The sequence below is a fragment of the Sphaeramia orbicularis genome, chromosome 16 (assembly GCF_902148855.1).
Source record: "Sphaeramia orbicularis chromosome 16, fSphaOr1.1, whole genome shotgun sequence".
NCBI classification, from domain to species: Eukaryota; Metazoa; Chordata; class Actinopteri; order Kurtiformes; family Apogonidae; genus Sphaeramia; species Sphaeramia orbicularis.
Window position 1 is genome coordinate 3,040,556 of NC_043972.1, and position 22,212 is coordinate 3,062,767.

The 22,212-nt window shown below is 34.9% G+C and overlaps 1 protein-coding gene across 2 annotated transcripts in view; it reads right to left on the reverse strand.

Annotated features, from left to right (window-relative positions):
* Positions 1–3,812: 3,812 nt before the first annotated feature.
* enpp2 (ectonucleotide pyrophosphatase/phosphodiesterase 2) overlaps positions 3,813–22,212 on the reverse strand; it is an 80,482-nt gene continuing 62,082 nt past the window's right edge. The window contains exons 19-25 of one of the 2 annotated variants that reach the window (XM_030156948.1): positions 13,197–13,242; positions 12,894–13,033; positions 10,762–10,897; positions 6,846–6,923; positions 6,590–6,722; positions 6,348–6,501; positions 3,813–4,627 (exon numbers count right to left, since the gene is read on the reverse strand). In XM_030156948.1, coding sequence (XP_030012808.1) covers positions 4,457–4,627; positions 6,348–6,501; positions 6,590–6,722; positions 6,846–6,923; positions 10,762–10,897; positions 12,894–13,033; positions 13,197–13,242 — 858 coding nt within the window. In that variant the 3' untranslated portion in view covers positions 3,813–4,456. Of the gene's footprint in view, positions 4,628–6,347; positions 6,502–6,589; positions 6,723–6,845; positions 6,924–10,761; positions 10,898–12,893; positions 13,034–13,196; positions 13,333–22,212 lie in introns of both variants that reach the window. The other variant, XM_030156947.1, reaches the window with a different exon arrangement.

Here is a 22,212-nt window from a genome sequence, read left to right on the forward strand (position 1 = left end):
AGATAAAGGCAGTGTGGTGGTTGTGGTGGATGGAGATCAATATATTTGGGAAGGGGAAAGACAGCTGAATAACCAAAGGTACTGTTCCCAACTCTCTAAACCCACTGAGACATTCCTTATGGTATCCAGGATTTCCAGAAAATTTATGAAAAGAAACTTATAAATAAAAAACAGTTATCTTACCTGACAGGGGAATCTGAACCTAGATCCAGGAGATTTTACCTTCCACCAAAAATACATAAAGAAGCCTCTACCTGGAGCAGACCCCGGACTGGCCCATAGTGTCTGACTGTGGCAGAGAGTTTTTTGAGCTGATTTAGGATCATTTTGGTGCTGAATCCAAAAATCACATTCATTTTGCTCAATCAGGTCAACTTTCTGAACTCTGCTACATATTGGCTTTTGAACATTTTTGCTTACATTTATGGGCATTTTCACATCATATGATACAAAATTCTTTCATATTTCTTGCAATAAACGAGTTCTGAAGATTTGACTTTTGCCAATTTATGATTAATGTTTTTTTTTAATATTACAGGTGAATGAAATGGCTTCGACTAGAAGATCTGGCAAAAATAAGCCTGATGTATTCTGCTACATCTGCGCTGAATACACCATTGTACCTAACAGGAATCCTGTTAGAAAATGATTTTTTTTTTCTCTTCAAACCTATTTTGGGTGAGAGCTATATAAAAAAATCAACTGATAAAGTCACAAAAATATAATCAATTTTGTGAGAAGATTAAATTTTTCAAAATCAAATTAGCAAAAAAACCTGACCTGATTGAGAAAAACAGATGTCATTTTTGGATTTAGCGGTGCAAAATGGTCCGAATTCAGTTGAAAAAACCTAGACAACTTGCAAAAAACATTTTGTTGTAACCCAGTGTGATTAATGCATGTCTTTGGATGGTGGGAGGAAGCTGGAGTACCTGGAGAGAACCCACGCAGACATGGGGAGAACATGCAAACTCCACACAAAAAAATTGCACTTATTTTTCCTAAATATTTCAGGTTGTTCAGGTAATTTGTTATTTTTTGCAAAATGAATGTTTGTAAATGTAGACATTCTAATATTTTCATAATTTTACTTTTTTGCTCTAAAATAAAAACAAAAATTTGGAATTATCAATATTTATAGACTATTTTTCTTTTATTTAACTGCTTCAGCCCATCTGAGGTTTTATTGGACTGTATGTGGCTCTCCTGATACAGTATAACCTCACTGCTCCACTAGAGGGCGCTGGCGACCACCTGAAAAAAGCCTTGAACACATTACAAATACTGTCAACTTAACATCTTGTACGAGGGCAACCCAGAAATCTTGAGGAAAATGCATGTATTAATAGTATAACTGTATATTCACAAAATCTATTCTTCAAAATACACAATCCTCTATAATTCTGCTCAAATTAATTACAGTATTTACAGGGTTGTTTTTTTTTTTTTAGGAAAAACACTTGTTTATTGTGATGAAATGTACATAAAGCATAAATAAGTCAGTCACACAGGTGGTAAATGTTTCAGGAAAAAACATAAAACAATAATAAATCATCATCAACATGAATGTTACTGTGCACAGAACAAAAATCAGCATCACACAAAACACACAACAGCCACAGTGAAAAAAACACACAAACACACACCGTACTCACACAAACACATTGCATTATCATTACATATCACAAAATATTCCTTTGAATCACTGAACATAATGAATGCAAACGTAATGTCAGCTAGTGGGTCCCCGTCAGGAATTCTGCATTAAAACGGATTTACTCGATGGTTTAGTTTGGATTCTGATCATGTTAAAAGCCTTGTAGTGCAATTTAAGTCTCTAAAATAATGTGATTTATTTGGTCAGTTTTGATTTTTTTTTTTTTTTTTTTTTTTTTTTTAATTTTACAGTTAACAAAACACAAAAAGTAGCTCCAGTTACAAAGAAGGCACAGCGGCAGTGGATAGAAAGACTTTCATGCAATGTTACATATATTGTAAAAGTATGAAGTTATGAAAAAAAAATAAAAATGTTGTAAGAATTAGTAGAGAAAGATGTTGCCTCTGATGTGTTTTTCTTCCAGATCGTATAGTACCTAAACTAAGTGGTAAACTTCCCCCAAACACCCAAAATTTACCAGGAGTTTCTGGGTTTTCAGTGATTTTGAGGGCATTATACTGCAATATTTTATGGTGCATTCTTCTGAACAGGGCTGGGTATCGTTAAAATACTGTCAGGTTCAATACCAGTTAATAAAAATACAGTTTTTTAATATTAATGACAGAAAATGTTCATCCCTTCTGCATCTCTATTATGTTCAAAGCAACACAGAAATATAACCCCCCCCCCCCCCCCCCCCCAACCCCCCCCCCAAACTTATGTACAAACCACAACAATTATTAAAGGAGTTATATGTCATATTTCTACTTTAAAATATCCAATAAAGTTAAAGAATGTCAGTGTATTTCACAGCAGAGACATGAAATACATGGGCTGATATGTCACTATGAATATATATATATATATATATATATATATATATATATATATATATATGTATATATATATATATATATATGACCACTAGAGGGAGTAGTGAGTCACTAAACTAACACCGAAGCCAAGTTGACGATGAGAACTGTAAAGAAAATATTAGAAATCAAAGAAAAGAAGTGATTAAAATAGAAGTGTTTCCATTGTTTCAACTGGACACAGCTTTAAAATGACAAGAATGGAGTTTGATGCTGAAATGGCAGCGTTTTTTTTATTTTTTCTACACGAGTTTAACCCTTTTATGCATGAATTATGATTACTGACATAAAGATTTTTTTCCTGAATGTATTTATTCTTCTTTAGGCATGAAAAAAAAACAATGTGATTGAAATTTCTTTATGAAACTTTTTTTCATGGAGTTACAAAAATGTCCCCTCAGCTGGACACCATGCATTTAATTTTTGAAGCAAAGAAACATGTATTTACTGACATACTGTGTGAAAACTATGAAATAAAATCATTTTTAATGCTGTGAATCTGATGTTTCCTCACTTTTTAACATACTATAATACTAGTTATTACTCAATCAGATAATATGCAACAACAAAAAAAAAAAAAACCTTTTTGTTTTAAAAGAAATTTAAATTACAGTCTAATAACAATTAGCAATTGATTTAGACTCAAATATGTCACTGCAGATCAGGTTTTGCAAGAACAGGAACAGTAATGGTATGAATTATAATGTATGGGGTGTTGTATAAGCGTCCACTGTGTTGGCTGATATGAAAGTAAAACAACAAAATCCATGAATATAAAAAAGCTGTAGAATAACTGTCCACTGGAGTGACCACTATGCATGAAAGGGTTAATTATGATGTCTATGAAGGTATAAAGTTATTATGGGATGTTATCTTTGCTAAGTTGCTGTTTGTTGATCCAAAACAGATCTTTAGTGCAACTATTGACAACACAAACTGTACAGAAAACAGGTGATTGGTGGTTTTACTGTGGCTGTTTTCTGTCTGAAAACAGAGCTAAGCTAACAGAGCTAAGCTAACAGTGCTAAGCTAACAGAGCTAAGCTAACAGAGCTATAATGTAAACTATCAGCTGATGCACCATGTGAAGAGTGTTATTTTAAGCATCTATGAGTTTTAGTTTGAAGAAGTAAACTGGATGATCTCATAATACAGATGCATGGAATATAAACACGACATATAACCCCTTTAATAAAAATGTATTTTAGCTAACATGCTAATGTTTGGTTGTTTGGTTCCCAGCCCTGTTCCTTATTTTGTTGTTCTCTGGAAGATTTATTTTTATTTTTTTGGACCGACCTGGATGATACATTAGAGGCTCAGAGGATTTTAGTTTCTAAGACATGTAAACATTTAACATTTTTTGCATTTTTTTGAGATGAATCACTGTAGACATCTTGTACCTCAACTGTTTCGCTTCTATTTACACTTAATGACATACGTTTACGGATACAGGCTTTTAATATAACCTCAAACTGTGCTCAAATAACCAGATTTTTGCTTATAATAACTGCATGCTACAAAAAAACGAAAAAAAAAAAGAGCACCCTATGTGTAAAGAATGTGAGTTATTAGTATTTATATGTGCTGTTTTCCTTTCGCTGTCAGGTCCTTCCCATTTCAATCCCACTGAATCCGAGTGCAAATCAGTAACGGAGAAGAAGAAGAAGAAGAAGAAAAAGAAGAAGCTTTTGTGCTGCTGAACGGAACAGTGTGAAGTGGAAGGCGCCGGCCGCAGCTGTAGCTCAGTGGTGTTTGTATCTTTAACAGATGGATGAAGTGAACGTTCAGCTGCAGGTTTTCATCTGGAGCTTCCAGTGAGAGCGAAGGCTGATCCAGAGTCAGTGTCGCAGAGGTCCACACGCCTCTGCTTTTGTACCACATAAATCCACCACGGTTGGAGAAGGTCCGAGCAGAGCCGGCGGGGTTCAGATCTCGCTCTCGTACGTGTGCATGTACGTCTTCAGCGACAGGATTTCAGGGTAGGATCTGGTGGTTCTGCGGTACAGGTCCAGACCCGTGAGGATTTCCACGTCTCGGACCCGGGCTGTGTGGATCTTCATCAAGTCCTCCACCCAGCGAGACTCTTCCTCTGAGCTCTGGAGGAAGAAGAACCCAAATCATGACCAGGATTCTTAACAGATGAGTCTTAACAAATGAGTCCATCCTTTTTAAACAATGCTGCAAATCCATTCAAACAGGAACGTGTCGGTTCATTCTCCTGTCAGTGTCCTTATCTGCGGTGAAGATGAAGACCTGGATTTGGACCCAGAGCACCTTCAATATAGTAGCGCACTAAATTTACACAGCAGTGTCCTAACATTATAGTTTTTTAAAGCACTTTTTTCCAATTATGTAGGTCATTTGAAGAACATTATGAATTCTAAAACGAGTAAAACAAGGAAACTATGTCAAGTATTTAATCTTATTTAATTTAAATAATTTCTATTTCTATACCTCGAGCTCTTTTATTTTATTTAGATTTATTACCACCACCAAGGAGGTTCTGTTTTTGCTGGCGTTGGTTTGTCTGTCTGTCTGTCCGTGTGCAAGATAACTCAAAAGTTATGGACGGATTTGGATGAAAATTTCAGGAAATGTTGATACTGGCACAAGGAACAAATGATTAAATTCTGGTGGTGATCGGGGGGGCACTGATCTCCTTGGTGGAGGTCTGCGCTCTCCGAGTGCTTCTAGTTTTTTATTTTACCTCCATTTAAATTTATCTGTTTATTTGGACGTCATAAACAGCAAGAGAAAAATGTAAAATTAATTTTCATTTAAGTGACACCATTGTGCAGGAGAGGATAGAAGCCAAAAAAGGCTTATGTAAATAAACAGTACACAGGGAAAAATAAATCAATAAATAAAAAATATTTGCATCTATATATTGGAAATATAAAATATTTTGTGAAGTGTGACTGTTTTTTATCCTACTTTGGTGTATGTGTATAGCTTGTTCAATTGTTCATTGTTCAATAAAAAACAAACCTTCAACAGTAGCTCAGTGTGCTAATGCTAATGCTAATGCTAATGCTAATGCTAGGTACCGTGTGTGTGTATTAACGTTGGTAAAACGCAGAGATTGAATTTCTCTGTGGGGACAATACAAAAATTTTGAAACTCATGTTTTTGTTCATTTGTTCTAAGTTCTAAGAATAAAGAGATATTTTTTTTAAAAAATAGTGCATAATTTTTATGTCCTTTTGACTGTTACATACAGATTTTTGTATTAAATATAATGTAAAATAATATAAAAAAAATGTGTTTTATCTGAAAAATAGTTTCTCTTTTATCTCAGTAAGTATTTATTTTAAAACTGACCCAAAGTGCTTCCAAACTTGCTTCACAACATCAGTCTACATCTGATTTGAATATTTAACCCCTCTGTCCTGTTTTTAGGCATAGAAGCACCCAAATATTAGGAAAAGGAAAAAAAAAAAAAAGAAGAAGAAAAAAAAGAAAGAGAAAAAAAGAAAAAAGGAAAAAAGAAAAAAAAGAAAAGAAAAGAAAAAAGAAAGAAAAAAGAAAAAAAAAAAAAGAAAAAAGGTGTTAAAAAGAAAAGAAAAAAAGAAGAAGCACCCAAATATAAACTTTTTCATACTATAATTTTCCTTCCTTTTGTACTAAAACAAAGAGAAAAATTTGGAGTTGTCATTATTTTTCAGTTTTTATGCTAATACTTTACAGGTCCAGTCGACCTGAGGTTGAACCGGGCTGTTTGTGGCTCCTGAACTAAAATGAGTCTGACACCACTGGTCTAAACCTTTTAATACGAGGGTTATTGGTGTAAAATAAACTGATCCGTGGTGTTCTTACGTTGCAGGTCTCGTCGTTGGTCGGCCGGTGCGGTAGGATGAAGGCGGCGCTGCTCAACGGCCCGCTACATGAATCTGCAGCCTGAGTGAAGTCTAAACAACTGGTCAGAACCACGAAGAAATGAGTGGGGACGGGTATGGTTCCACTCATGTATCTGCCAACAGAACACACAGTTTTTATTCATGGACTTGTAAAACAGTACATTCCAGTCACAGATGCTGAGTTCAGTCTGTTCTTCTCACTCTCGTATCTTCTCAGGTGAGTCTCTGACGCCGTCGTAGTCGTAGTCAAATATGGGACCGATGAGAACGTTCACCCCATTTCGCTCAGTGGCATACTTCTTCACAAGCGCTCTCTGGAAGTAATTCCATATCCCTAAAAAAGAAAAGAAGAAAAGAAACATATATAAAGAGATTTAAAAATAAAAGTCCAGATAGAGTATGTTTCAGCAGGACTGCCCTCACAGCTCAGTAAAAAGTTTTTTTTAATCTCACTTACTCTTAAATGCAGGATACATGGGCACAGTGTTGGTGATGAGGACTGCATCATACTTTTTCTCTGTGTTTGAAGATAATTCTGTCAGTAAAGATAAAAAAAACAACAAAAAACTGTTAGAAGATGAACTTAAATCATGCACTGAATATCAATCATGTCACAAACTACCGTAAATTCTGGACTATAGACCGCACCTGAATATAAGCCGCAGACCCTAATTTTAGAAAGAAAATCAATTTTGTACACGTATATGATGCGCCGGTTTATAAGCCGCGGGTGTCCACCAGTGGTGATTTCTCATGGACTGCAAGAGAAGCCCGGCCTCCCCTACCATTACCAAAATGAAATGGTTAAATCTGTTTGGTTGTGTTGACATTTCATTGACTACACGTGTGTTAGAACACGTTCATCTCACAGACGAGTTTGTTCAGAATCAGCTTTATCACAAATCCTCAGACTCCATGTTGTTCACTTCTCATACATTCCCCTTGCGCTGTTTCCTCGTACGATCTGTGCTCAGTGCATTTCCTGTTGAAGCCTGGCTTCTATGGGAGTCTGTGGGACCCAGTGGAACCTTTTTTTTCATTGCGTCAAAACTGGACGGTAATTGGATAAAGGTTTTCTGTGAGTTCAAATGAAATTCTTCCCTGTATGTAAATGGGTCTGATATGTGTGAGCCTGCTGTCAAATCGACAGGTTGATTCGTTGTTAATATGATGATTAAAAAACAAAAGACAAAAAATGAGGCAATTAAAGGATAGTAATAAAAGCACATTTTCTCTTTCCTTTTTTTTTGTCGGTGGACTTATCGGGGTTTCCTTTGGATTCGTGCCGATACAGGATTGACTTGCTTTTGCGCCGGCTGTGGATTCACAGACTTAAAATGACTTGAAAGACACTTGAAAGTGAACAAATTTTTGTTTTTCGTTAGAGTAGGACTTTTAATTTATTTTTAAAATATAAAGATTAAAAACAAGTAATTACGTCTGTTGTAATATCATTTTCATTTAACATTACACACGACGTGCGCATTAATTCTGAGATGCTTTAAATTTATGACGGTCTCTGGAGAGCTTTATTGGGAGTTTTCATTCAGAGTTTTGTATATTTTTGAAACAATATTAACATTTGAAGGTTTACTATTTTTCCTTAAAAGTTCCCCTTTTGTGTGTGTTAATATTAACTTTATAAAGGTTAAGTTGTTAATGTTATCCATTCCTGCATACCTGCTAACAATAGACAGATTCTTCCCTGGGGTGTGGCAGGCAAGAAGGGAAAATCGTCGTATAAGCTGTGTCGGAGTATAAGCCGCAGTGTTTAAAGCGTGGGAAAAAAGTAGCGGCTTATAGTCCGGAATTTACGGTATATGATTTTATTAACACATAAAGACCCAGTGCTTCTTTTGCATCAGTTCCCAAATGATTATTTCTCTATATTTCTCTATATTTAATGATTATTTCTCCATAGTTTCTCTCTATATATTTCTCTATATTTATATTTAACATCTATATTCATGTAGACGTTCATAAAAGCTTAGATGAAAGTTGAAGGTTATTATATCAAAAACAGAGAAAGCTGAAGTAACGAAGGCTGTTAAAGCAAAATCTAGCATTAATTTATTTTATCAAAAACCCAGTGTGTCCATCCACTGTCATTTGTCAAACTCTGTAAGTTTTACTGGTGAATCAATGTTGTAGAAGATGACAGTGTTTCCATGGTAACTACGGACCCTCTCAACGTCCAAATGAGTCATATCTGATGACCATGAAAAGATGGTGAACTGTATTTGACACCAGTTATTGACATGTATTGATTAGATTAGTGGATCAACAGGTATTAAACAGTTTAGATCAGCAGATGGTTTTGGTCGACAGTGGATGTTTGGGTCTTTATGGGTTCAACTCTGCATAATATTTAAAGGCACGTTTACTCATCACTTAAATGAAGAATTATAAAGAGGTTTTGATAGAGGTTTCTGAGGTGTTATAGCTATTTTCTAAAGCTTAAATAAGGGTTGTTCAGGTTGTTTCTAATGCCGATATTCAGCGATATAGAGCCATGTCAATATTAATCAATATCAACATTGAGCCAGACATGAATATTTTTTCACTGTGGTGGGATAAATATAACAACAAAAAGAAAAATGAGACACAGAAAGTAACACCAGTATATATTTATATATATATTTTGCAGTCATTCAAAGGTGTTGTTCTGGTAGTATTAACTATTATAAAAGGTCAAGGTCAAGGTTACTTTATTTATACCCGTAGGTAGATTTGTTTTGCAGTCTAGGTGATTGCCTTGGCATTACAACAACACATACATTAAACATGTAAGACAGGCACTAGATCACGCTTACAGACAGGACAAAAAGTGCTCAGTGTTCCACCATTCATCGGTATAGCAGCATGGATAAGTAAATAAAATAGGTAAGATCAAATAAATAAAAACAAGATACCATAAAACACAATAAAAACCAGAAAAGATAAGAACAATCCGGGATAAAAACCAGAATAAGAACATACAATTAAAAAATTTAAAAAAAATTGAAGTCACAATAATAATAAATAGAGCAAAGAAATTATTGACTGAATTCTTGTGGTTTTTTAGTCAATTTCCAGGTGGTGAATAACAGCCTTTGATAGTGAAGCAAATCTACCCAAGGGTACTAATAAACAGACCTTGAACCTTGTGTGTGGATGCTTTTATTGCATCAGCAAAATTATTCGATACACAGATACGTAGGTCTGAATACTACATATGATGTTACTGTGAACAAATCACACTAAACCAAACTGACCAACAAAATGTGACATTTCTCTTCCTCTTTTTTTTAACCTAATAAACATAAAAAACCCTGACTAAACTAGAAGCACTCAGAGAGCACAGACCTCTGCTAAGGCAGATCAGTGCCCCGGATCTGGATGAAAATTTCAGGAAATGTTGATACTGGCACAAGGAAGAAATGATTACATTTTAGTGGTGACTTTTTGAGTTATCTTGCACACAGACAGACAGACAGACAGACAGACAGACAGACAGACAGACAGACGGACCAGTGCCGACAAAAACAGAACCTCCTTGATGGAGATAATAAAATTTGCATAACATTTAGAAGGCTTTCTACTGTTTTGGTATAAATATTATACTCAGTGCCAATGAAAACACAACACTTGAATGTGTTTTATCGTTCCTGAGCTGCATCAGTATGTTTCAGTTTCACCTGGATAAGATAATCCCAGACAATTTCTTAACAACCTGAGACAGGTTGAGCTATTGTCACGCTTGAATGAACTTGTCTGCATTCATAAGACTTGTTTTGTCATTGCTCAGCAATGAACTGCTCAACTTAAGGAACTGTGGTCAGTTCAGGAGTGCTCATGTTCTGTATATAAAGGCAAGCTGAAAAGCACCAAAATCATTTGTAATAACTCAGCGATGCCCAGACTGACACGTGACCACAGATGCCATGCTATGGGGCTCCTGGAGGCCGGAATCTCTGCTCTGCAGGTGGCACGCCATTTTGGATGCAATGTGTCCACCATAGTCAGGATGCAACAGAGGCATGAAGAAACTGGCTCAGCTGCAGACAGACCTGGTCCTGGACCAGCACCTGTGACCACGCCACAGCAGGACCGCTACACTGAGCTGCAGCACCTCCAGGACCGCTGTGGGACTGTTGGTTTTGGGGGTCCTGGAGTTTCTTTCTTTATCCTTATTTTTTGTCAACACATTTGGATGTGATTTTTTATTTTTACTGTATAGAAATGGCCTATGATTAATTCCAAAGAGCTTATGGAATAAAAATCCTCATCGATTTAAAAAAATATAAGAATCTTCAAGTGTTGCGTTTTCATTGGCACCGAGTATACATGTATGTCATGTTAGGAACTTTCACTGTGTTGTGTTGTTGACTTACGAGGCGGGTATAAGAAGGCATATGTGATGTGTTTGTCTGCTCTGTAGTTGGTACAGGACTGGCTGTAGGCCGGAGGGACTCTGGTATCGGGTCGGACACAGTTGGACAGAGACTCAGGCAGCGGAGACACTTCTGCCTGAACAGAGACATGGACAGAGGACAGAGGAGGGAGACGGACATGTGGGTGAATGAATGTGATGGTGTCCCTTTAAGCACCAAAGTCTGCACCAACATAAGTGACTGAAACAGACCATAGCTCCAGATAGTTGACAAATCTTGTCACCACCTCCCACCAATAGATGGCAGACATGAGCCCTTTAATCCTAACACCAGTTCAGGACATGTTTCTATTCAAAGTGAAGAAGAAAATCATGTTTGAAAGGTGTGGTCCTGAACTGGTTTAGTAAGTAAAGTTTATCTAGTTTTAGTTTTGATAGATAAGGACAGATCTGGCTACCCTGCTGTTTGGCTAAAAAGCTGCTAAAACTTACTGCATTTTACTTTCTACTAATGTTTAAGTTAATTTATTTTCAGGATATAATGACAAAAAAACCAAACCAAAACAAAACAAAAAAAAAAACACAAAGAAAACTTCCATGTAAAGATGTTCAAAGTTCAATTTTACAAATACTTATGTAATCCAATATGGCCACCGCCCTGTGATGTCACAATATGCAAATTAGATGAATAAATGTACTCCAATCATGAAAACTGTATTAAATCTTTAGAATTTATTTAAATAAAAAAAGCTCTAACACCTTGGCAGTTTATAAACAATTCCTTAATACTGACTGAACACTGTTGCATTTATTTATTTATATTTGTCAGATTTGTTATTTTTTATTTATTGATTTAACTTTTTATACTATTATTTGCATATTATGTTTTGTATTTTTAAATCTATGCTTTATTTTCTTAAACTTATATGTTCAAATGCTTTTTCCCTTTTGACATCTTGTTGTTTGTTTAAATTTTTGTTCTGTATACTCAACTGTTGTCAGTAAAGTTGGGGGGAAAAAAGTACTCCAATCATAAACTTTGGGTCATACCAAAGATTTTTCTCATCTATAGTATGACTTTATCTCTAAACACTTCCAAGCTCCAGCTTTTTGAAATCTTAATATCAAAATTGAATATTAACCCTTTCATGCACAGTGGTCACTCCAGTGGACAGTTCTTCTCCAGCTGTTCTCTTGTATATTCATGGGTTTTGTTGTTTTAGTTCCATATCAGCCAACACAGTGGACGCTTATGCACCATCCCATAATAATACACTGACATTCAGACCATTACTGTACCTGTGCTGTTCTTGATAAAACTGATCTGCACTAACATGTTTGAGTGTAAATCGCTTGTTATTTGTTAGACACAAAGGTTTTTTTGCATGTTATCTCCATGAAGTGAGTAATAACTAGCATTAGAATATGTTAAAATGGGAGAGAATATCAGATTTGCAGCATTAAAAATGTTTTTATTTCATTGTTTTCATATTACTTTCTTACAGAACGGGATTAGGGCCACTGGACTTTAATCTCAGAATTCTGACTTTAACTCAGAATTCTGACTTTAATCTCAGAATTCTGACTTTTTTTCCTCAGAATTCTGACTTTAATCTCAGAATTCTGACTTTTTTTCATAATAATAATTAAAAATATACATATATTGGACCTTATTTTAATTTACTGTATTTTTTTCCAGTGGCCCTAATCCTCTTCTGTACTTTCTGATACTGGGTTTTAAACACGTGTTTCTTTACTTCAAAAATTAAATGCATGGACATTTTTGTAACTCCATGAAAAAAAAAATCGATCGCATTGTTTTTTTTCATGTCTAAGGAGGAATAAAACACTCAAGAAAAAAATCTTTACTAAGGTTTTCATAAATCATGCATGAAAGGGTTAAAAAATAAATAAATAAGATATAACTTTATTTATCCCACTGTGAGGAAATTTCACAGTTAACAGCAGCTACATACAACAAGCAAGTGCAGAGAAAAGACAGGTAGAACAACAAGGGAAACAAGGAGAAAGTGAAATATAAGAAAAAACTAAGAAATGTAGTATTTATATAAATATTTATATATTATTTAGGTAATAGACAAAGGGTTCCTAGCAGAGCTGAGTGGTGTTTACCTGTCTGCTGACTGTATAGGATGTCCACAGGGGCATAGAGAGCGCCTCGCTGTAGCCGCTGATGTAGTCACTGTGGTGGAGGATGGAGTATTTGGTACGAAACAGAACAGCAGGTCGACCGAAAGGCAGGTTCCTGCTGTCTAAGAGAGAAAGCGCAGACACAGCAGCACAGGCAGAGCTGTAACAGCAACTCATTCACCTTCTGAAACAGCTCCTACACGTTCACAGACTTTCTGTCGATAATCAGTGCGAACATCAGCTGATTGAACTGTAACATTTTCAGTGGGTAGAGGACAGACTGACCATCAATAGCTTGCCTCAGTCGCTGGTTTAGCTCCTCCACTTTGTTCTGTAAGAGACAGAGCCACAGTGACTCCAGGTTATAGCCTCGTACAAGGGTCACTTTCAAACCTCTCTGGCCCCTACTTTTTACACGCAACTGCAAAAAGATCGGAGATTGAAACAATCTCTTGCCAGAGATCTACATGGGAATCACAAACACAGTGAAGTGAAACATTGCAGAACAAGGCTGGCTCATATTCACGTCCAGTCGAAGCAGTTCAGGAAAATACATCTCAGGAAACACATTAGAAGTAATAAGTACAAAGAGGAAGCTGATGCATTAAAAAAAAATGAGGAAGAAACAGTGTTTTAGCAGCTGAACTACAGGTCTGTGATGTGACCGAACTGGAGGTGAATAGATCCAACTGTGCAGCAAAAAGCAAAGAAACATGACAAGGTTAATGATGAGAAAAACACAGCAGTCAGAAATACACATATACATTTTTCTCACATATACACAAATAAATGTGGACAGTAGCTTCATGCAGATAATTCTTTTTACAGGTTGGCTGTGAAAAAAGAATTTAAGTGCACAGCAAAAGAAAATAACATCAGAACAGTCAGTGTTTTTGCCGTGTCATGTGTTCATCAGAAGCCGATGGACAGAGCTGTCTAATGTTAACCCTTAAAGACCTACAACTATTTACTGGTGACTTCCTTTTTTAACTGATTTGTTCTTTTTATTTCAGTGAAAATCTAATATTTTTCTATTTCTAATTCACTGATCATGTAGATGTTTGTAAAAGCTCAGAGTAAATTATTATTATTATTATTATTATTATTATTATTAATAATAATAATAATAATAATAATAATAATAATAATAATAATAATAATAATAATAATAATAATAATAATAATAATTTATGCATTTGGAAGACGCTTTTTTTCAAAGCGACCGACAGGGGAAAAAAAATAAATAATAAAATTCATTTGTATAGCGCTTTTCATGAAACTCAAAGACACTTTACATACAGTAGATAAAGACAGAGACCAAACACATTAAAACAGATAAAAAGCAGGTGCAGAAGACAGGGATATGATAATAAAATAAATAAAATAAATAACAAGATAGGATAATAATAAATTCAAAGGTTATTGTATTAAAACAGAGAAAACTGAAGAAAAAGTGACTTTTTTTGCTAAATCTATCATTAACTGAATGTAAAAACAAGTGTCTCCATCCACTGTCATCTGTCAGATTCTATGGATTTTACTGGTGAATCAATGTAGTAGAAGATGATGGTGTTTCCATGGTAACTAGAGCGCCTCTGAACATCCAAATGGGTCATATCTGATGACCGTGAAAAGTTGATAAACTGCATTTAAACTCAAAGGACAGGATTAGTGGAACTGCTGTCATCTTCTACAACACCAGTAAAGCCCATGTAGTTTAATAAACGACTTTAACGAGTGGTCGTAGATGCTTGTTTTTATGTTCAGTTAATTGTACATTTTGCTGCAAAAGTGTTCTGATATAATAACCCATGAATTTACTCTGAGCTTTTATGAACATCTCTAAACAGATGCTACGTAAGGAAGCCAAAGTCATGTGTTGTGTTGTATAAATGTGAGATGGGGGTGGAGTTTAACACCTTTTCTTCTTCCCACTCCTTTTTGAGCAGTACATATTGAATTTATTTTGTTATCACTAGTGTACATGGCAATTGCTATTTTGTCTTGATCACCTTTATTTACTAATGTATTTGCGCTGCCATTAGTTCCTTGTACACAAAGAATGATGCATTTTTTTCTTCTGCTCAAAACAAATAAATGAATGAATGAATGAATAAACATCTACATGATCAGTGAATTAAATAAAGGAAAATATATGATTTTTGCGAAAAAAAAATGCAGAGGATGACATAATAAATGGTGATAAATCACTTAGGAAAGGTTAAATGTAGAGGACAATTCAGCTGTTAGTCACCACAGAAATAGTTCCAGGTCTTTAAGTGTTAAAACATAGACGTGCATATGAATATGCAGGTGTTTTGCAGGAGTGCAGATACTCCAAACACAATCAGATCCAGTCCAAAACAATGTGTCTTTTATCAAAATATTGGCACAACTGTATGAGCATATATCAGCAGTAATAACAGAGGACAGCTGTTGAGAATTACAGATGTTTTTCCAGTGGTTGATGTGACTGTGAGCAGCTAAAAAAGTCACATCAGTTCAGTCTGTTCTTACGTATAAAACCTCCATTCAAAGCAAAGATAGACTCCAGACTGACTGAGGAAATCTTCCTGTCAAACTGGATTCACCCTTACATCTGTGATATCTCAAAGAATAACTTCTACTCAGACACACGCACTGCAAAAATATAAATCTTACCAAGTGCATTTTTTCTCATTTCTAGTCCAAATATCTTCTTATCTTATCATCTTTTCAGTGAGATATAAGAACTGATTTTTAGACAATAGATCTGGAAAATCTTATTTCAAGAAATCTTACCAAGATAATTTTCACTTGTTCCATTGTTTTGTTTTGGTTTTTTTTTGCTCAGTTCAACTTTTTTTTTTTTTGCTTAGTTCAAGTAAAAAAATCTGCCAGTGGAACAAGTGAAAATTTTCTTGTTAAGATTTCTTGAAATAAGATTTTCCGGATCTATTGTCTAAAAATAAGTTCTAAAATTTCCTAGAATTTTTGCCTAAAATTTCTAGAAATTGATAAAAGTGAAAAAAAAGTAGCTACTAATAAAAAATATATGGTGAGTTGACAGAGACAATCCCAATCCATAACAGACATGACAAACTGCAGCACTGTGGTTCTGTTTGTGTTAAATGTTCATTGTGGTCAGTTTCAGATGCTGCAGCTCTTTCATAATTCATAGTTTCAGTTCTTCTTTGTTCAGTATTAATTGTCCTCCTTGTAAATCACAGCTGGACTGACTGGACAGATCCTGACCAAAGAAAATCCAATTCTCCCTTTGTGCAGTAATCTACACCTGGATTTACTGCCTCTGTCCACAATAATATACATTATATAGACTAAATGTGTCTAAAATTAACGTTTATTTGCAACATAGTATAGCAAACTAATACATGATCAAAAACAGATTAATTTTAGCCAAAAAAAAAAAAAAGTCTCAGTTTTCAATGTCTGGGGTTGCCAGAAATTTATGATGTTAAAATGGAGTCATGAGCCAAAAAAGGCTGGAAACCACCGCATTAGGTGATTCTGTCTTATTTTAAGTGTGATGAGATATTTTGACTAGAAATGAGAAAAAATACACTTGGTAAGATTTGAATTTTTTTCCAGCGCAGTCGCAAAAAAAAATTATTAGACCATCAAAAGTCATCAGAAACAATGGTTCTGCAATCCAGTCCTAACTCCTGTGTGTATCATGTGACTAAAACAGACAGAAAAGAAAACATGGAATGCCTAAAAGCACTGTTTTTGTCAGTATAATGCCATAGCTATTGATGTAAGAACTGAAGTGACTTTATCAATAAAACATGTTAAATGGATAGATATCAGCTCTGAAATTCAACTACTATGAGCTATTTTTGTTGTTATCTTTATATTTCTCCAAACAAATGGACCTTCAGTTGGACCAGGCATTAAAATGAACAAGAAACTGAAGAAAACCAGGGTGGTCTAATAATTTTTTCCATGACTGTATTTCTAATTTGATGCTGTATACATGGCTGCTGCTTTCTCAGGAGATGCTAAAGTATTCTCCAGATGAAACCAAACCCTGCAGTGTGACAGGACCGTGCACAGTGGAGGTGTATGTGAATGACTGGCTGACGTCCAGCAGCAGCAGCAGCAGCAGCAGCACATTCAGGTTAGTTCCACATCATTGGACTTTGTTAGGCTCTAATTTGACCTGTGGGAATATATCAAGTGTCATATAATTCCTGTTTGACTGTAATTACAGGAGAGGGGGCTGTAATATGAGGTCAAACCCAAGAGGTTATGATACAGAGGAAACTGTTTGAGAACATGCTGACTGGCACTTTTGGGGAATATTTATAGTAGCTGTAGAGGTGTCTGCGTGGAAGACGGAGCACCGCTGTTTTAAAGCAGGTATTTATGAAGTAATATTAAAAGAATATTGTGTGATTCATCATTTTAGACGGGTAAGCAAGTCCCAGAACAGCATTTAAGTTCCTCAGAAAGTTGTCTTTGTATCAGGAGCAGCATCACACTGAAGAATAACAGCATCAGTTTAGAAATTAGAAAGAGATCAGTTTAGGAGAATGTGATGGAGGCAAATGGTAGAAACTAGAAATATACATGTATCCCCTTCAGGTGCTGTGGCCTTTGGCTTTTAGTACAAAAAGTACAGAGGTCTTTCTTTAAAGGAGTGATATTTTGCTTTTTAAAAATGGAATTACGCATTTTAAAACATTTCCCTGTGGTCTATATAAACTGTAAATGCTCTGCTTGGGTCTGAATTCTTCATTCATTCAACTCCACAGGTCCATCTTCAACCCTATTTCTGACTAATGACACCAGAAAGGTGGTTTTGAGTGCTGGCCCTTTAACCCTCCAGTATCCAGGTGCGCCTTTTAGGCTCACTTTGCACTTTGTGTTAAAAAACTTCATATTATTTTTCACAATTTAAATAAGGTTAGAATTCAAAAGTTGTTCATTTTTGCATGATCTTTAAAATTCTGTCCACCAACTAAAATGTGCACATTGTAAACAAAAGAAACTGACCAGACTAGCATCTGTCTGCCAAGTGTGCCTAAAACGCACTATTTCTTCCATTTGATCTGTATGATTAGGACTGACCTGGATTTACAAAAATAAAATCAAATTAGTGCAGAAAAATAAATCAATATATAATATTTAATAGTTTGATTTATAGGTGTGCATTTTATGCACACTTTGTGACAAATGCTAGAAATTTTGAACATTTGACTTAGCGCCAATAATAATAATGCAAATTAACCAATGTTGGAGTTAATCACTGACATATGCCAGGAGGAAAACATCTAATATGTGATCCACTTTTTATGTAGTATATTGAAAAACAATTATTTTTTGTGTTTTTTGCATCTTAGAAAATAGTTTGTTTACGTTACAAACACAGCATTTAAAGGGTTAAAAATGTGACAATTATTGAGTATTTGGTATTTTTATTTATGGCTCAAGCTGATGAAATAGAAAAAAGTGTAAAAGAATTAAAAACAAACTGGATGAAATTTTTTTTTGACATTATTCCATAAGTGTGCCAAAAAGACACACTTGGTGTTCAGTAAGAGCCTTGGTGAACGGGATACCGGAGGGTTACATGCACATGAGCCACTTCAGGCCCCGCCCTCTCCAGGTTGTTGTCTTTGCTGCTCTGTCCCGTTCAACCAACAACTGAACATTTTAGGTAATCGACCCGAAGTTTGGACATATTTTCAGTTTTTACTACACCCGCTGCTGCTGACAGTTATGTCGTACTTGGAGAAATGTTCGTCAGAAGTCTTGTCCTTATATGTGCAAATGTGGCGTAACTAGTTACAGACGTAATAAATTAAGCAGGAATTAAAACTGGTTGTAGAAATCTCAATTTTTGCCAAAATGAATATAAAGATAGGTTTGCAGCATCTGGAGGGTTCAAATTCAAACTTTTTTTAACTATTAGGGTCCAAATACACAAATAAACGAACCAAAAACTAATAAAAGTGGGTTTAGAGAAATATGAGCCTGTTAATAGAGAAATCAGGACAGTACTCTGAAGTTTAACAGGACAGAGTGATGCAGCAGTGCCAATTTTTCTACAAAGTCACGCACCGAGGGTCAGTTTTGGTGATTAAATCTCAAAAATCTCATCTAAAATTTGGACTAAAATGATCATGGTATAAACAACGGTGCGGTACATTTGTGTTTTCATGTCATTTGCCAGCGCTTCAGACCTGAATGACCATGAATGTTGTCTAAAATGGGAAACTTTATTCTTCTATATTCCATGTCACTTGTTTTGTTTTGTTTTTTTTTTATCTCCATGACCCAGTCTCTAAGACCTGGTCCTAAACCGACCCCTTCCTCAGTCCATCCCTCTCAATGTATCCAGTTATAAAATGTAACAAATTAAACAGGAATTAAAATTTATAAAGAATTCTTTAAAATGGACTGAACTTACTCTCTGATGTATTTATTTATTTTTGTTAGATTTTTATATTTTAACTCTTTATTATTATTATTATTATTATTTGTCTATTCTCCTTTGTGTCTGTAAGTCTCTGCATTATTTTAATTTATCTGTTCGGATGCTTTTTCCTTTTGACATCTTGATGCTTGTTCAAAATTTCTCTGTTTTGTATACCTATATATTTTCAATGAAGAAGAAAAAAATCAACAGGGAAATAAAACAAGTTATAAGTGTAATAAAATAATGTATTTCACCATCCAAGAAAAAAAAAAAAAATTGCAGGAATTAAAACAGGTTGTAGAAATCCAATCAATTTTTGCCAAAATGAATATAAAGATAGCTTTGCAGCATCTGGAGGGTTCAAATTCAAGCTTTTTTTTTTTAACTATTAGGGTCCAAATACACAAATAATTAAACCAAAGACTAATAAAAGTGGGTTTCAGCTCTACAGACCTGAATGACCATGAATGTTGTCTAAAATGGGAAACTTCATTCTTCTACATCCACTTGTTTTTTTTTTTGTTTTGTTTTTTTTTATCTCCATGACCCGGTCTCTAAGACCTGGTCCCAAACCGACCCCTTCCTCAGTACTACCTCTGGACGCCCCCCCCGCGTCCTAACACTGACCCCAGGCCTCCATCCCTCTCAAGATAACTAGTTATAAAACATAACAAATTAAACAGGAATTAAAATTTTTAAAGAATTCTTTAAAATGGACTGAACTTACTCTCTGATGTATTTATTTATTTATTTATTTATTTATTTATTTATTTATTTATTTATTTATTTATTTATTTATTTTTGTTAGATTTTTATATTTTAACTCTTTATCATTATTATTATTATTTGTCTATTCTTTGTGTCTGTAAGTCTTTGCATTATTTTAATTTATTTGTTTGGATGCTTTTTCCTTTTGACATCTTGATGCTTGTTCAAAATTTCTCTGTTTTGTATACCTATATATTTTCAATGAAGAAGAAAAAAATCAACAGGGAAATAAAACAAGTTATAAGTGTAATAAAATAATGTATTTCACCATCAAAGAAAATAAACATTTTTTCAGGAATTAAAACGGGTTGTAGAAATCCAATCAATTTTTGCCAAAATGAATATAAAGATAGCTTTGCAGCACCTGGAGGGTCCAAATTCAAACTTTTGGAACTATTAGTACACAAATAAATGAACCAAAGACTAATAAAAGTGGGTTTAGCAAAATACGACCCCTTTAAATCTGCTGTGTTTAGTATAATTTCACAAAAATGACCACTTAATCGGACACAAAGACGCAGTTTTTCTCCAAAGCTTTTTTAGTGTTCACTGATTATCATGGTTAAAGTGCATAAGTGCAGTTTGTTGACGCCTGTAGAATGTATTTTAGATAAACCTGAACCTGGTTAAATGTTAAACCGCTGCAGAACATGAACAGGGACACATGAATAAACCTGGTTTCACTCATGTTAGGGTTGGGCAATCTGATGACCCCCCCCCCCCCCCCCCCCCAGTACACACATCATCACCATCAGTAAACTGAATGTCCATGTCCTAAACACTAATGTGTCCGTCTACAGCAGGGCTGTCAAAGTCATTTTAGTTCAGGGGCCACATTCAGCCAAATATGATCTGCAGTAAAATAATAACATCATAATACATAAATAATGTCAACTCCAAACTTTTCTCTATGTTTTAGAGCGAAAAAAGTAAAATTACACGATGAAAATGTTCACATCTACAAATGATCCTCTAAAATAAGGACAATAACATGAAAAATAAGTGCAGTTTTAACAATATTATGTCTCTATGTACATTACAATTTACAGATCACAGTGGATCTACAAACACAAAACATTTAATAACAGGCAGAATATTGTTAAAATTGCACTTAAGACATTTCAGGGTGTTAATATTTGTTCTGGTTATTCACGTTTTTTGCGAAATGATAGTTTGTTGTCGTGTAAACAGTAAAAGTACATGAATATATTTACATTTACATAGAAAAATGGACTAGTGGACTTGTTTGTATTTATAGGTTGTTACGATAGTATTCTATTGGTCTGAATGTAGAACCTGAATTAAAATTATTGTTACTCTCTTAGTGCAGGGGTGTCAAACTCATTTTAGTTCAGTTCCATATTCACCCTAATATGGTCTCAGGTGGGCCGGACCAGTAGAATAACAGTGAAAAAAGTAAAATGACATTATGATAATGTTTACATCTACAACGTTTCCTTAAAAATCTGAATAACATGAACAACTTGAAATGTCTTAAGAAAAACAAATGCAATTTTAACAATATTCTGCCGCAGTTTATCATTTACACATGTGCGTTACAACTTACATTACAATTACAAATACACAAAACATATATATACCAGGTAAAATATTGGTAAAATTGCATTTACTTCTCTTAAGACATTTCAGGTTGTTCATATTTGTTCAGGTTATTCACATTTTTTGTCAAAGGATAGTTTGTTAATGTAAACATTTTCATATAATTACCTCCGCCAAGGAGGTTATGTTTTTGCCAGGGTTTGTCTGTTTGTCTGTCCGTTAGTGTGCAACATAACTCAAAAAGTTATGGACAGATTTTAATGAAATTTTCAGGGTTTGTTGGAAATGGGATAAGGAAGAAATGATTAAATTTTGGTGGTGATCGGGGGGGGGGCGCGCAGACCACAAAATTTCATCAAAATCTGTCCATAACTTTTTGAGTTATGTTGCACACTAACGGACAGACAAACAGACAGACAAACAAACAAACCCTGGCAAAAACGTAACCTCCTTGGCGTGGGGGGGCCCAGGGGGGGTCCACTGATCAGCCTTGGCGGAGGTCTGCGCTCTCCGAGTGCTTCTAGTTTTACTTTTTTTCACTAAAACAAAGAT